General features: G+C 39.0%; 2 protein-coding genes across 13 annotated transcripts in view; one reads left to right on the top strand and one right to left on the bottom strand.

Annotated features, from left to right (window-relative positions):
• Positions 1-374: 374 nt before the first annotated feature.
• Positions 375-12,204, bottom strand: STRADB (STE20 related adaptor beta). 9 transcript variants are annotated; one of them, XM_085228354.1, is made up of 13 exons: positions 12,060-12,204; positions 11,215-11,307; positions 10,058-10,114; positions 9,651-9,731; positions 9,159-9,258; positions 7,915-8,036; positions 7,366-7,444; positions 6,683-6,806; positions 6,052-6,223; positions 5,542-5,646; positions 5,077-5,306; positions 4,455-4,497; positions 375-3,499 (listed from the first exon to the last, which is right to left on the bottom strand). In XM_085228354.1, the coding sequence occupies exons 3-13, from the start codon at positions 10,067-10,069 to the stop codon at positions 3,317-3,319; spliced, it is 1,251 nt and encodes a 416-aa protein (XP_085084480.1). In that variant the 5' UTR covers positions 10,070-10,114; positions 11,215-11,307; positions 12,060-12,204; the 3' UTR covers positions 375-3,316. The 9 variants fall into 9 exon arrangements, with proteins under 9 accessions (XP_085084480.1, XP_085084473.1, XP_085084477.1 ...); XM_085228347.1 differs by having other exon boundaries at positions 7,366-7,474; positions 12,060-12,202; XM_085228351.1 differs by having other exon boundaries at positions 7,366-7,474; positions 11,264-11,307; positions 12,060-12,202.
• TRAK2 (trafficking kinesin protein 2) overlaps positions 9,734-14,633 on the top strand; it is a 33,160-nt gene continuing 28,260 nt past the window's right edge. For 2 of the 4 annotated variants that reach the window (XM_010713449.4, XM_010713447.4), the window contains exon 1: positions 12,203-12,325. The gene's annotated coding sequence lies outside the window, so the exon portion shown is untranslated. The other 2 variants (XM_085228333.1, XM_010713448.4) reach the window with 2 other exon arrangements.

Here is a 14,633-nt window from a genome sequence, read left to right as displayed (position 1 = left end):
CTGATGGATATGGAGGCATTGCTGCCCATGGCAGGGCAAGATCGTCACCAGCAGAAACCAGCAATAAAGTACATTTCAGCCAGAACTTCTCATACTCTTACAGTGAGAGTTTTGGAAACAATCTAAAACCTCTTTTACATAATTTCCTTCAAGACAAAATCAAGCTAAACGATGTAATAACATGGAAGTCTGCATTAAGCAAAGGTATGCAAAAATTCAGACAAAAGTAAGCCAAATACAATTGCAGCTAATTCGTGTAATTTGCATTTTTCAGAAATTTATGGGGCTTTTTGATAACTAACATGTTTAAGTAACTGATCTGCGGAGGAGGATCAGTTGCTTGCTGTTGGGAATCATGGGGATTTCCATAGGAACCAGTTTAAATCTAGTATTTATTCCTTCATCAAATCTTGAGTTTCTGGACAGATTTAATTATTTTAATTACCAAAAGTTATTCTGCTATCTATTAGTAGACCTCTTTTTCAGTGCTTTCTTTTCTAAATCATTAAGTCTCTGCTGCACTGTTGCACCAAATAAATGATTTCGCAGTGTGGTTCATATTCCTGCTCTTTGGACATCAGTCTCACAGGGTGTGTTGTGCAGGATCCATGAATTATAGTATTTCTTCCTCAGTCAGAGAAGACCATCATTGTGACAAGTCATTACAGCTAGCTTAGGTGTTTTAGTGGTTTATTAGACAACCTAATGTACTTTAGCAAAGCTACTTACTAGCATTAAAGACAGGGCATGTAAGTCACCCACTTTTGGTACTTCCCTCTTGTCAGACACATTCAGAACAGTTTTTTTAAAAACATTTTTCCACGATTTTGCAGGCTAAAAACTGCTTACATCACTTTTGAGTAGAAAAAGGGGGTAGGGAAAAGAGAGATGTAAGGTAAAACTAGGTAATTTTTTTTTTAATGCTTGCTTTTGTTCATTGATATCAATTGGAAGAAACGATCATTTCTCCAATGGATACTTACTGAAGTACTTTATGTAGAAAATCAAGTTTATTGTGACTAAATCACATTTTTATCCTATGTTCATCCATTCAGACATTCACAAACTGCTGCATCTGTCATCTGTGACCAAAACAGTAGGAAACATAATAGCATGGTTATATTAAGGATGACGTTATATAACAGAAGTTTTCTTTTGTGACAAGTTTTTAATTACATTACATAGTGTTAAATGCTAAATAAGAGAAAGACAGCAGAAAAAAAAAAAAAAAAAAACAACAAAAAACAAAACCAACACCAACAACAAAAAAACCAACCCAGACCACTTGCGTTCTATTTCTAGGAATGTCAAAATTGCAGAAGTAATCCATCTATTAATTTCTGTTTCATAGGGCATGAAAACATTTTGTAAACATATAAAATTTTTTACAATGTTTCACATTGAGCTTAAATGCAAGATTCTTTGAAAATTTTAAGTCTGACTTCAGCACTAGTTCATATGCTATTAACATGTAATTGGTATGAGTAAGGGTTAATACGTGGCTGTTCTGAGAAATTAGAGGTTTATTGTGCTTAGAAGCATGTCAGCTTGGAATAGGAAGTCCATCAACCTGCATTTTAACAATGCAGATCACGTATGTCAGATTTTGAAAATACAAATTGTATGCAAAAACTTCTTCACAGCACTGTATCTAATTTTCAGTGTATCACTGTATCTTGTTTTCAATGCCATGCAGTTGTAACCTGTTCAACAGTATGATGGTTACACATTTGCTGTGTTAACTGATGCATTAACACATTTTTGTGTTAACACATTTTATGTTATTCCTTAGAAGAAAGTATCACAGTTAATGAGCAGAACTGCAACAAATCTCTCTGTAATCCAGAGACTGGAATATTTGGCTGTTTAAGTCGGTCTATGCTTTACTTCGCTTTGCTATTAGGATTCAGGTTCATTGTTACAGAGAGTGCAGAGCGCTGTTATTTCAAGTGAAGCTTGCAAACACTAGCACTTCAGCTGCCTGAAATGTTTGGCATCAGGCTTTCTTAAAAACAAACAAACAACAGCAAACTAATGTTTGTTCAGACATCTCTAATTTAAGTACGTGTAATTTCATATCCGTTTTCACTTACTTGACTTGGGGCTTACGTGTACAGTTACTTACACAAAAATTCTTGTAAGTGCTACATAGTTTATTTTAGAACAATCAAGATTTGCAGTGGTTAGGGATAAAGAACCTTATGGGGTTTGTGTGAGTCTAATGTCTTCTCTGAAGAGCCCACAAGCTACTATTGATATGATTAACAAGAGTAACTTAGTAGTTTAACAACTATTTTCTTAACTGATGACTGATGTAAATCTGAAACATTTCTTGCAGTAACAAGAAGCTGTTAATATGATTGAATTGTGGTGAAAACAGGAGTACAAGAATTATAGAAATATATGGAGACAGACAGGGCAAGTTTATTGAGAGGCTCTTGAGCTTAGTTGTACCTATTATGTTCTGAACTATGTGTTCCCTTCACAGCATAATGAATAGTGTCAAGTATTTTTTTAATATTTCAGTGTGATTTTTTAGAATTGGTTGTGCCTTCCAGTGCATTTGAAGAGAAGCTGCTGGCAAAGCAGTAGTATTTGCAGGGCTGGTTGCACATAGGCCCAGCTATGTCAGGTTTGAGCACTTCATAATGGAATTTCCATGTGTTGAAAAACTGAAATGTATCCATTCACTACCTATACATTTTCACTATTGTCAGAACCTATGTCAGCAAGTAGTAGTGGCTTGGGACACAGCTTTTTCTAAAACATGATGAGGTTGCAGTTTTTTAATTTAAAAAATAAAAAATGCTGCTTTTGTTCAGCTTGAGTTGCTTGCTGTAGTGTGGGAGATGAGAAGTTAGTGATTTTTGTGGGCACAAGGGCAGTTTTTCATCAGGAAAGAGACAATAAAACCTCTCAGATTCTTGTGAATTTGTGCCCTGAATCGAATCATGGAAATGTGACTGCAGAAGATATTTGCAAGCAGCAACACATTTGTAACTTCTTTTGAGAAAACAATATTAGGTCCAGATAATTCTTAGTGATGGACAGGTACACAGTATAAACAAAAACACATACAGGGACTTCAGATCATTTCACAGGTCTTCAAAATTAACCTATATGTGTTATAACTTAAGACTTGCTTTGCATTACAAAAGGTTCTGAAATTGCTTGTCAAGATGATTCTAGAGTAAACGAACATGCAAAAGCACAAATCTGTATTAAGGATGCAGAAAAATGCAAGAGCATTTTCAACTAGCTTCTTTGGTCAACATGCAGTATTGAAACTGCAGGAAGGTCTTGATTGATAGCTAATTCAGGGCAAACACTGACAGCATGTCAACTGGCCACCACACCTTTTGAGAGGCAGGAGAAAGAAACATGATTTGTATAAGAAACTCATTTCTGCAGTTTCAAGTTTAGGCTTGAAAATGGAAGATTCCTCCTCACTAAGATAATTCAGGTGACAATGAAAGGTAAGTAGATTACTGAAGAAAAGCTGTAGACAAAAGACAAAGCCTGAATTCAGAAAGGCACTTGGACTGCAGTAATACGAGCTAAAAAAGTGCAGTATAAAGTGAAAATACAGCAGGAACCTTCACGTTTGTTAAGAAATATTTCAAAAGAGGGAGATAAGAATTCAGTTGTTTCCTACATGCAGTTTTGCTTGAGATCTGAAAAAAATGAGGCATACTGCACTTCCTGATACAAACATATGGAATATGGCCACTTTAACTACATTTTCAAGTATACAGTGTCTAACTGTATTTTAACCATACAAACTAAAGCAGCAAGTAGAAATCACATTTTCCTTCTTTGAAGCACAAGAGAGGTATGATCGTTTGGTATCTACTTAGAATTCCCAGTCTGTATCGTGTTGAGTTGCAGCAATACATCCAGGGTCAGCCTCAGCTGCTGCCAAGGGCAGCGTCAAGAACTTTGATCTGTTGTTTTGAACAGGGGGTGGTAATAGGGACAGTAGTGAGTTCTGTGTTTGTTCTTTTACCTATGAAGAAGAAAAGTTAATCAAAAGAGGACTGCAAAAAAATCTGCATGAACTTGTGCCTGACTTAATTAAAAACACGTAAAAGTCATAGAGCCATCTTCTTGCATGTTACAGTATTGAAAACAGGGTAAGAGGTTTAGCTTTCCTCACTCCACTAGTTTCATGACTAATTGCATTAGCTATGGAATTCTTCTGCTTGAAATCCCGAGTATTTACCAATTTTCTCAACAGTTAGGCTGATCTAAGTTAAACCAACATTATCAAAGGGAAAACAGATTATTCTAATGATGTGTCCTTTTACAAAAGTTGTCTGAAGCAGATGAGCTGTTACGTGATGGTTTTTGCTTCCAACTGATCTAAATATTTTGTAATCCAACTCCAATATTTTAGGACTTATTTTGATTATTTTTGATAGCTGTGTCATTTAATAAAAATTTAGTGAACTCACCTGTTTGAAGAACGTATGAGAAAGCAAACTGCTTGCTGATGGCCTGCATCATAAAATGAACAATACAATTATATTTTGCAAAGTTAAATTACTCTTCTTGGGAAAGGGCCTAGTCTGACAAACCAGTTTAAGCTGTGAATCATGAGAAAGGCAGCACAGAATTCCTATGTTCTGTGTCACAATTTGTAATGAGGGCGCTATTAAAGAGATGAGATTACTTTTAAAGATTTTATTTCTTTTTACTTTTCTGCTTAGCAAAGGATTTTGTCTCATTCAGAAGAGTTGTCATATTGAAAACATATACTTAAGTTCACCATTGTTTCTTGAACAAAGTGCATGTTTAAAATTAATTTTACTTGTCTAACTGCAATACAAGAAGGATTCATACCGTAAGAAATTCAGGCCTAAAGGGAATCAAACAAAACTTTAAAAGCAGGGTTCCTTTGTCAGATAAGGCAGTTTTTAAATAACAAGACCAAAGGTAAGTGTAGGGTTTTGTGTAGTAATTCCGGTCTGAAATTCTGATTGTAACAGTGTTCAACTAACTAATGTATCCTAAACCATAGACTAGACCTGGTCTAAGACTAAAATGACACAAAATTAGTTTTCACCAGAGCATTACCTTTTCTCAGGGTCCTGTTGCAAGCAAAGTTCTACCAAGTTGTAGAATGCAGGGGAAAATGTTTTGGAAACAGGACTTTGTAGTCTTTCGCTCGTCATTGTGCGTGTCAGACTCTCACTAATTCCAGAATCAACACCTGATTGGGAATTCTTCATTCTGGATTCCCCATGGGGGAAGGCATTTATATCCCAGGGATAGTATGTGGGACCTTTCAGCTTCTGCAGCAGCATCTATAGAAAGGAAGAGCGGTTCTACAACTGCACCACCCACAGACCTATTCATGCTATGCTGTTAGTCTACAAGAAAAGATTATTTACTCTAGCAAGAAACATGCATGTTTGAAATAACTAAAAGCAGCTACCATTTCATCAATAAAAGCACTGCTTTATCTCAGTAATACTTTATTTGAAAACGGAAAAAAAAAATCTGTGTCCTTTGAAGTAAAAATGGAGTTTAGCATCATACCTGAGTGCGAGGCATATCTTGAAATGGAACATGTCCATTGGCTAGTTCACATGCTGTTATTCCCACACTGTAGATGTCAGACTTCATATTATACCCAGACAAATCCTGTGGGAGAAATAAAACTCTACTGGACCACAGAAGCCATTGATGGGTGCAAACAGAAACACAAATACCAGTGTCAAGAGACAATTCTAAAATTCTGTAATCTAAACAAGATTGAGGTAACTAAAAAAATTGAAACAGGCTTTTTTTTGTGATGTTGCACTGAAGACAGGATCTGCTGTAGTTTTCAGGAAAAGAATCAGGCAGATTCAGTAGTAAGCACCACCTCACCAACAGCTTTAAAACCTGTTCTCTTTAGGAGAATCACAAACTCAGTTAATCTGGGTATTTTTCTTTTTAAGTTGCAGTTCAACAGCTTCTATTGCACTTCTACAAGCAGATGTAAGATGGAAGTTGAGTACTCCTTGTTAACTTGGAATAAGGAGAGTGAAGTGTATTTTAACTGACCTGTCTCAGTAGTTCAGGGCTCAGCCAAGGAAGTACAGATGTACTAAACTGAGGAAAGTCATACACCACCTTTGACTTTTGTCCATTGTTAACTAAACTGTAGAGGTTGTTTAAGCCAGAGAGAGAAACCAGACCATCCCCTGAAATCAGAATGTGGCTAGCTTTAATATTCCTGTAACAAAAAGTGGTAAATCTTAGTTAGACAAATTACTCAAAGCGCTATTAAAGTAGAAATATGAAAATCTTTCATTAATTTATATTGAGGGGTTTACATGCAGTTTTGTTTAGCAGATTATTTTCATGAGTGGTCTTCACCTAGCATGAGCTGTCTTTTTCATACACCCCGAGAGATGGCTAGTAAGAAAAACTGCCAGACATCAGAAAAAGGTCTTCTTTCCTTCCCTGTAAAGAGGGTAAAGTAAGGAAGGATTTATCTATCCTGCTATATTATTCAAAAACAAACTAACAAAACAAAACAACCTGTACTGTGTCTGCATCTGCCATAAGAAATATATGGAAAAAGGAAAGAAGATGACAGTTGAACCGAATATGGGTTTTGTAGGGAAACTAAATTCCTAATACAGTAGATGCTGTAATCTGATTCTTAACTATGGCACTGATATTGTCCTACCTGTGAATGTAGCCGTTCTGGTGCATGTAATTTAATCCTCTGATTGCACCAAACAGAATATTCCCTATCAAGGCTTCACTCATTCCTTCAGGAAAGTAAGTCTTCAGCAGGTGTCTAGCAGAACCTGGAAGCAGCAGGAAAAAATACCCTAAGCCTAACAAGCCACCTTAAAACTTGTTTTCTATATGCCTCTTTCGTTGTATACATTTGCCAAGAGTGATATTCTCACCTTTATATTGACTGTGGTACATCAGGAACACTTACATGGATGCAACTCATGACATGAGTGCAATCATAAGGATTGCACTCATGTCATGTTGCTAACTGAAAGCCCATGTCAAACCTGCACTGAAACCAACAAGTTTTCTATTCCATAAGGTCAAATGCATCTCCCTCAATTACTTAGTACTTTGTGAGGATTAGGACTAAGTGAAATTTAATGCAGTTCAAATGTCAATCTTTTCTGGAGAGGAAGGCGATATGCAGAAGACTTATCTAAACAAGTGCTTTCGGAAAGCGTGTCTGTTGGGGGTTTTTTCTTCCCTGCCCCCCCCCCCTTTTTTTTTTTTCTCCCCTCTCCTCCTCTATGAGGAGATTCTTAAAGAAAAAACACTTGTCAATTGCATAGCCCAAATTTCATCTGTCCTTTTGCTTACTCCAAAATTGCAGTTAACAGTTCTTACCATAGGCCATGAATGGAGAAATGACCCAAAGCCAACTACCAGCTGTAAACACTGTCCAAAGCGTCATTATGTTGGGATGCTGGAAAAAGTGGGATAAAACCACCTCATTCTATGGAATTAAACAGAAATGGATGTATTAATCACAAAACAACTGTCTTATTAAAAGCATTATTTGTGTCAGTAATCAGTAGAAAAAAAACTGTTCAGTGTATTTATACTAAATTGCACACGATGAGGATAGCTGCGATATCCAAATAGCTTGGACGTGATTACGTTTTTCTGAAGTCTTGTTTGTTCACAGTTGTAAGTTTTGCTGTTAAAAGCAGAGCACAAAATGTGTTTCAAAGGAAGAGTTGTAAAGTTCCAGTCAATTTCTAAAACATTCATCAACAGTTTCTTCAGAAAACAGTCTTTCAAACTTGCACATGCCTTTTCTATTCCTTTGAAGAGAAAAATTGAATTCAATTGCCCAGTAAAAGTATGAAGGCTGCATCAGTTTACTAAGCCTTTACGTGTTCAAAAGTGGCTTCAGAAGTGCTGTTGCTTTACCTGTAAGGCTTTCAAATGCTCTTCTGAGCAGTTTTCTAGGTCTGTGATCCTTATGGCAACTTGTGTGCCTGTAGGGGTATGCCGTGCAAGGTAGATTGAAGTTAAGTTGTTGAATCTCCTTCCTGAAACCAAAAGTTGATACCTTAACATTAGAAAATGTACTAACTCACCACATCATTTTCTTTGTAATTAAAGAACTTTACAGTTCTGAATTGTAGTGGATAGCAGCATGATGTTTTCTTTAAGCACACCAACAACTTAAGTAGTTGGGGCAAAATATATCCACAAATTAGTTAGAGCTTGATTCTGCTGTTTTCAGAACAACAAAGAACATTTAAACATTTGTCAGCATCAGTAATGCATCTACGTTAACAGCCCTTTAAGCACGTGCATTAATATAAACAGGAGAGACATGGACCTGTTAGAGAGCATCCAGAGGGGGGCACAAAAATAATCCAAGTGATGGAACACCTCCCCTACAAGGACAGGCTGAGAGAGCTGCAGTTCTGCTTGGAGAAGAGAATGCTCCAGGGATATTTGATAGCAGCCTTTCAATATCTAAAGGGGGGCTACAAGAAGGAAGGGGCCAGACTCTTTAGCAGGTCTGTTGTGATAGGAAAAGGAGAATTTTTGAACTTAAAAAGGGGAGATTTTGATTGGACATAAGAAGTTTTTTTTACAGAAGGGGTGGTGAGGCAGTGGCACAGGTTGTCTAGAGAGGTGGTGGATGCTCTGTCCTTGAAGACATTCAAGGTCAGGTTGGATGGGGCTCTGAGCAACCTGATATAGGTATAGGTGTCCCTGATCATTGCAGTGAAGATGGACTAAGAGACCTTTAAATATCCCTTCCAAATCAAATAACTCTATGATTTTAAGCTGGCACAGTGGGATTCAGTGCAGCCGTCATTAAGACAATCAAATCAAGTAGCCAAATGACAGGTTATGATGTTACTTAACTTTGTATTTCTTGTTTGCATGGCACAGATTTTAGGCAATGACATCCAAATGCACAAATATCATAAGAAAAATTTGATAATTGTTAATTTGTCTTATGTTTTAAAGCAAGCACCAACTAAAACAAGATGATCTGTATTTTTCTCAAGAATAGGGGATAGTAGAAACAAGAATAGTTTTAGTCAACTGATAATACATTTTCCAAACTTAATATTTATTGCAGTCAGCAATAGCTACAGAGAGAATGCATCTACAAGAACAAGAACTGTTTTAAGGTACAGTTGTGTTACCTATTTCCACCTGGAGTTCATAGTGAGAGACATTGGAAGAGCAAAATATTGTTTCATTCCCTCCTTTAGATGGGGGAATCCAGGCTAGCTCAGAATCAGCCTAATGGTGGAGAAAAACATAGTTCTTAGAATTACTATGTGCATTTATGTTTAAAATTAATGCATAAATAACATCAATTGGAATGCTAAGATCAAGTACTGGAGTCGGAATATTTAAGCAGGTGCTTGAGACTTACTGAGACTTACACAAATAAGCTACTGGGTTTTTTATTTTGTTTTTAAGCTAGTAAAAGATTATGTGTAATATTTAGTTAATTGCAGTCATCTTCTGAAGTGGAAGCCCCAGAGTTCTCCAGTTATTTTTCCTCTTAGTATTTTATTAAGTGCTTGCTAATGAGATCACTTTTTTTTTTTCCCCACATGTGCAACTTCATGCTGAACTTTGCCAGTTAATGCTTTATTATTATTATTATTTGTGTTTTTTTTTCTTACCAGGGATTCATGGCTGCTGCTCTGAGATTGCTTTTCTGGTCGGATTGACTCAACTGGCGTACGTAGAATACAGGAACAGTCCTTGAGAAAAGAAACAAGTGAGTTGTTAGTAGTCTGGCTGCAATTTATTAAACAAGGCAATGGGAAAATAACACAAGTAACCCTAATAAGCTGTAGTTCAGAAAGTTTTCAGCTACAAGTCAGACATGCAAGAGGTTAAAAAACAGTACAGAGCATATGGTAGGCTGGGAACTAAACAGCCTGCATCAAAAGTTGATACAAGAAAGTTTCAACATCTCAGGACTGTGGAAATCCCCCTAAGCAAAACATTTCACCAGAGCTGTTTAACTTATGGTATCGCTGGCTAACAAGGTACAACTATTGAGGATTCCCAAATACAAACTTACCAAACAAGACATGGAACCACTTTAGATGAGGTGAAAAGTCATACACACCCATTGATCCTAGAACAATTAAAGTAGTAATGTCAGATTGTGCATGAACGCATGATAAAAGTAAGTCTTTTCATAAATGAGAACATCGAGGCATTCCTCTCAGTTATGTCACACTGAAACTTCTACAGTGCTGGGAAGGCCTACTTTTCTATTAAGCCTTGAAACACCTAAGGATGTCAAACTCCATAACCAAGTATATGCCACATATATTCCAACTTAAAGGTTTCCTTTATAATTCATGGCTTTAGACATCTTATTACCATTTCTGAACAAACAATTTAACTGCAATTCAACTGCATAAGTGCAGAAAATAAAACAGAAATGGATTCGTGCATCATTAGCAGTTCATAAGAAAGAAAACAAAAACAGCTTATTTTAAAGAAGCACAGCTGTGTGCAGCTGAACTAGCTCACAAACCCAGCCAGAATCTATTGCACTTCACATTTCACAACTGAAAGAAGAAATACTGTTGTAGGGAACTTGAATAAGAAAAAGAGGGGAAACAACTGATTTTTTTTCAAATCACTGATCACAGAATCAGCACTCAAACTCCCTCACAGACCAAATCACTGCAAGTTTTCCAGCAGACTTTTCTGTCCAACAAGTTGAAAGCTTACACAGAGAGGACAAAGAGAGATGGTTATGTCTAATAAGCACATTGCAGCTTCTAGCATAAACTGGGACTACCTCATTTACTTTAAGCTACCTGATGGTCCACAGGGAAGTCTTCCACTGTGTTGAATCAATACTACTTGACAGCTGACATAAAGTCAGTTGTTGGGGATTGTTCCATGTTAACTGTAATTATTGCTTGAAAGTTAACTTCAAAAGGTGAACTATTACATCCAAACCCAATAATTTTGTAAATCAGGGGCCTAAGCTTCATTATATCTTTTAAAATTATGAATGCTCTTTAATCTAGGCAATACCGAAAAGTGAACAAGCACCAACCAGCCATCCCCTGCCAAATAACTAAACCACCAGTAATCCTTACTATTCTTACTCTAAACAAAATGCTTGAAGATGTGTGTGATTCCTTTTCAAATATGAAAAATTGAGAGATCCTTAGTAGGTATTTGGCTCTGTTAGAAGGTAAGGGCATGACTTACCCACTTCACCAAAAAAGTCTGTGGTAGGGTAGGAAAAAAATGCAGATACCTCAAGACATTGGCCAGTTCAGTGCTACAGTGTCCTTGTTATACCTGGAAAAAGAAACCTTGTTCCATTATACAAAATTAGTTACTCTGTTGCTTGAAACACTAAGCCACAAAAGCTGAGGCAAAGATGTCTTAATAACTCGGGAATGCTAAAGTGAAATCATCTGAGAATTTGTTCAGAGCTGTGCAGGAATATCACCAGACAGCAGAGGTGTCCCTAATCCACATTTGTTCTAATAACATTGTTTCTTAATTTTTTTAATTCCACTCTTTAATGTTGTGTCCATTTTCATTATGGCTTCGGGTCCCTAACCTAAGCCTTTTTTTCTACTGCAGGTTATGACAGCGGCGTGCAGCTGAGCTGACCATCATCGCAGCTCAGCTAAAGCTTGGGATGCAAGTTCCATCTATTTCCAGAAAGACGTGGGCTGCGGAGGCCCAAAGCCCAGGTACCGCCAATGTTACTGCTGTTCTGCTGACGCGGGGCTGCAGCTCTTACTTGAGGCTGAAGAGGTTCGAGTTAAGCGATCTCCGACAGATACCGACTCGAAGTCCTCGACAAAAGCAGCGGAACGCGAAAAGCGCTCCCAGCCTCCCTTAGCTCAGCTCCTCGCACCTTTCCCCCGCGACCCCACCGCCCCGCCTCCCTCAGCCCCACGGCGGCCGGCACAGCGCTACCCCGCTCCCGGCCCACCAAGCTCTCCGACTCCAATTCCGGAGGCGCGGCCGGCTCGGAGCCCCTCGGTCCCCAGTGCGGCCGGGAAGCCCCACGGGAGTGAGGAAGCGCCCGCTCGTACCCGCCGCCGCAAGCTCGGAACCCCGCGGAACTGCGAGGGTTGGCGGGGCCTCGGCAACGAGCGGCTCGGTGTGCCGCGGGGCCGGCCCCTGGCGGCGGGTGGCCCGGCCGCGCCGCGCGGCGTGCCGGGGCCTGTAGTTCTGCGACGGCCGGACGGAAGTCATCGCCGCGCTTCCTCGGTCGCCGGCTGATTGCACGGCGGGCGGCTGCCTGTCAGCCGCGGGCGCAGGGCGGCGGCGGGTAGGCGGAGCGCTGAAGGGAGCGCGGGTAAGGCGCTGCTCGGCGCTGATTTGGGGTGGCTGTGCCCCTTATGGGCGCTCTGTGAGTTCTCAGTACAAGCTGCTGAGGTGCAGCGGGCGTGTGTCGTGACCGAGAAGCACGAGGGCTGACCGTGACATGGCCTGGCCCCGGCTGCGGGCCTGTGGCTGCGGGTGGGCTGCGCTGTACTGTGCTGCGCTGTTTCGAGCGGGAGGCGAGCGGCAGCCCTCTTCCGTTCTTGCGGTGAGGCTGGCGGAGATCTTTTCGGGTGGTAACGTAGATATATGTGATGCTAAGTTTTATTCTTAGGCGGTAACGTAGATATATATGATGCTAAGCTTTGTGCCTACAGTATATACGTATCTGACTGCGGTCGAATGGCAGACCTTTTCTGCGGCGATGGCAGTGACTGCAGGCTGTTCGTGGCGTGACCTTCAGCGTGCTGCCAAGTTCGTTCTATGGTAACAGTGCCCTTACCCACACGGGCTCCGTATGGGGGGCTGTGTCTCTGCTCTCAGAAGGCAAAGCTTGGCGAAATATCAGTTGGGTCTCAGGTTTTGTATGGACTTTAGGGCAAGGTGACTCTAGGTTCCATCAGCTTTTTAATTACAGCGTTGCATTCTGAGCTTATGAGTAAAATGCAGTAATAGCTTTTTTCCTGTTGGCCACCCAGTGAAAAAATGCTGCATGGTGCTGCACCCTTGTATTATTATTATTATTAGTGTTGAAAGTAATCTTCAACTGTAAGCTGTTGAAAACATCCTTTTTTGTTATATTTCGGAGTTATTGTTGTCTGGCAGTGAGAATGTGGATCAGATACATCAGATACTATGAAATAATTCTTACCACAATGTTACAAGACAGCATGGCGAATTTTAGGTTAGCTTTCACATAGTTTCTATTTTAAAAGTATGTATTTTATTAGCATTTATTGGGATTTTTATCTTTGCTGTTGGCTAAGAATACTACGTAGAAAGTATTGAAGTTAATCTGTTGTCTTTACACGTATTTCCACCACTAGTCTTAACGTGCCAAGAATTTGATGTGTTGGACAAACAAGGAAGAAGAACAGTAGAACAAATGCATGGAAAGCTATATCTCATTAATTCCAAAGCTTATAGGTGTGTTGCTCTTTTTTCCATCCCTTCCAGTTCCCACTCACTCGTAATACAACCTGACTAGACGTGCAGACAGTTGGTGTGGTACCTCAATGTGAAGGCATTCAGCACTCCGTGCTGATAGAGCCAGGCATCAGTTTGTCTGTTTGGAGGAAGGCTGGTAAGAAGGAATTGAAGGAACAAAAAGGAAATGTGCCTCCAACAATTAGTACATAATACTTTTCAACCAGGCTAAACGAGCTCAATATTCATTTCTTCTCCTCTATTTCTTGTCCACATTGCTTGTGCTTTGAATGTCTATTTTCTTGCAGTTGGTATAAATACGTCTCAGGGCAGTTAAGTAGGCTGCTTACCTCATTCATGTATTGAAGGCATGCATCCTCGAGGTTTTTTCTTTTAATTGTACTTCTAACACTGAAGATAACTTGAAAAAAAAAATTACATATACCTGAAATTAAGAGCTCTTTAGTGATTGTGTCCTCTATTAGATCAGTATCAGTTCATCAAATTTGGGATGAGGATTTGAAATGATGATTTAAGAAGCAGAATGCTGGAAAATCTGCGTGTTCTGTTGTTAGTTTGTATCTAATACAGTAGAGGGCTGACTGGGGTGAATATTGTCTGTTGAAAGGCAGTGTTTCAGGAAGGATGAACATGTGATTCATTGATAAGTTTTCCAGGAAGCTACCAAAATAGCATTTTTGCAGAGATATTTACAAAAGAGGTGACAGATCCTTTTATCTAGTTAGGTTGCTAGCAGTATTCTGATGGCTGGGTCACATTGATCAGCCTGGTTTGTTTTAATAAATATAGAATTGTAGCAGTTAAAATTCTGAGTAGTGATTAGAGTGTATATTAAGAAATTTAAACCACTTACTTGGCCGAATCCAACTGTACATCCGCTTGAAAATGTTAGTGATCTTAATGGAAAATATTATTGAAGTTCATCTGAAGTATAGACAGCAAGCTTCAATTTTTAAAAAAGCCTCTAACAAACCTTTAATGAAATACAAGTACAGCTCTTGCTTCAAGAGTATGTGTGATGTTTTTATACTTCCTGACTAACAAATAGAGGATAGTTCTTTTTTTTTCTCTCTCTGAAGAAAGAGAATTAAAAAAGCCACCGGAGGTCTACCTAGAAGAATGTGTACACTTGAATGTTATGGCTGTGCATTTAGAAAGTTTTATTGATTCCCAGT

Source organism: Meleagris gallopavo, chromosome 7, assembly GCF_905368555.1.
Source record: "Meleagris gallopavo chromosome 7, MGAL_WU_HG_1.1, whole genome shotgun sequence".
Classification (NCBI taxonomy): Eukaryota; Metazoa; Chordata; class Aves; order Galliformes; family Phasianidae; genus Meleagris; species Meleagris gallopavo.
Note: the sequence above shows the minus strand (reverse complement) of the source record. Positions and strands in the feature narration are given on the sequence as shown.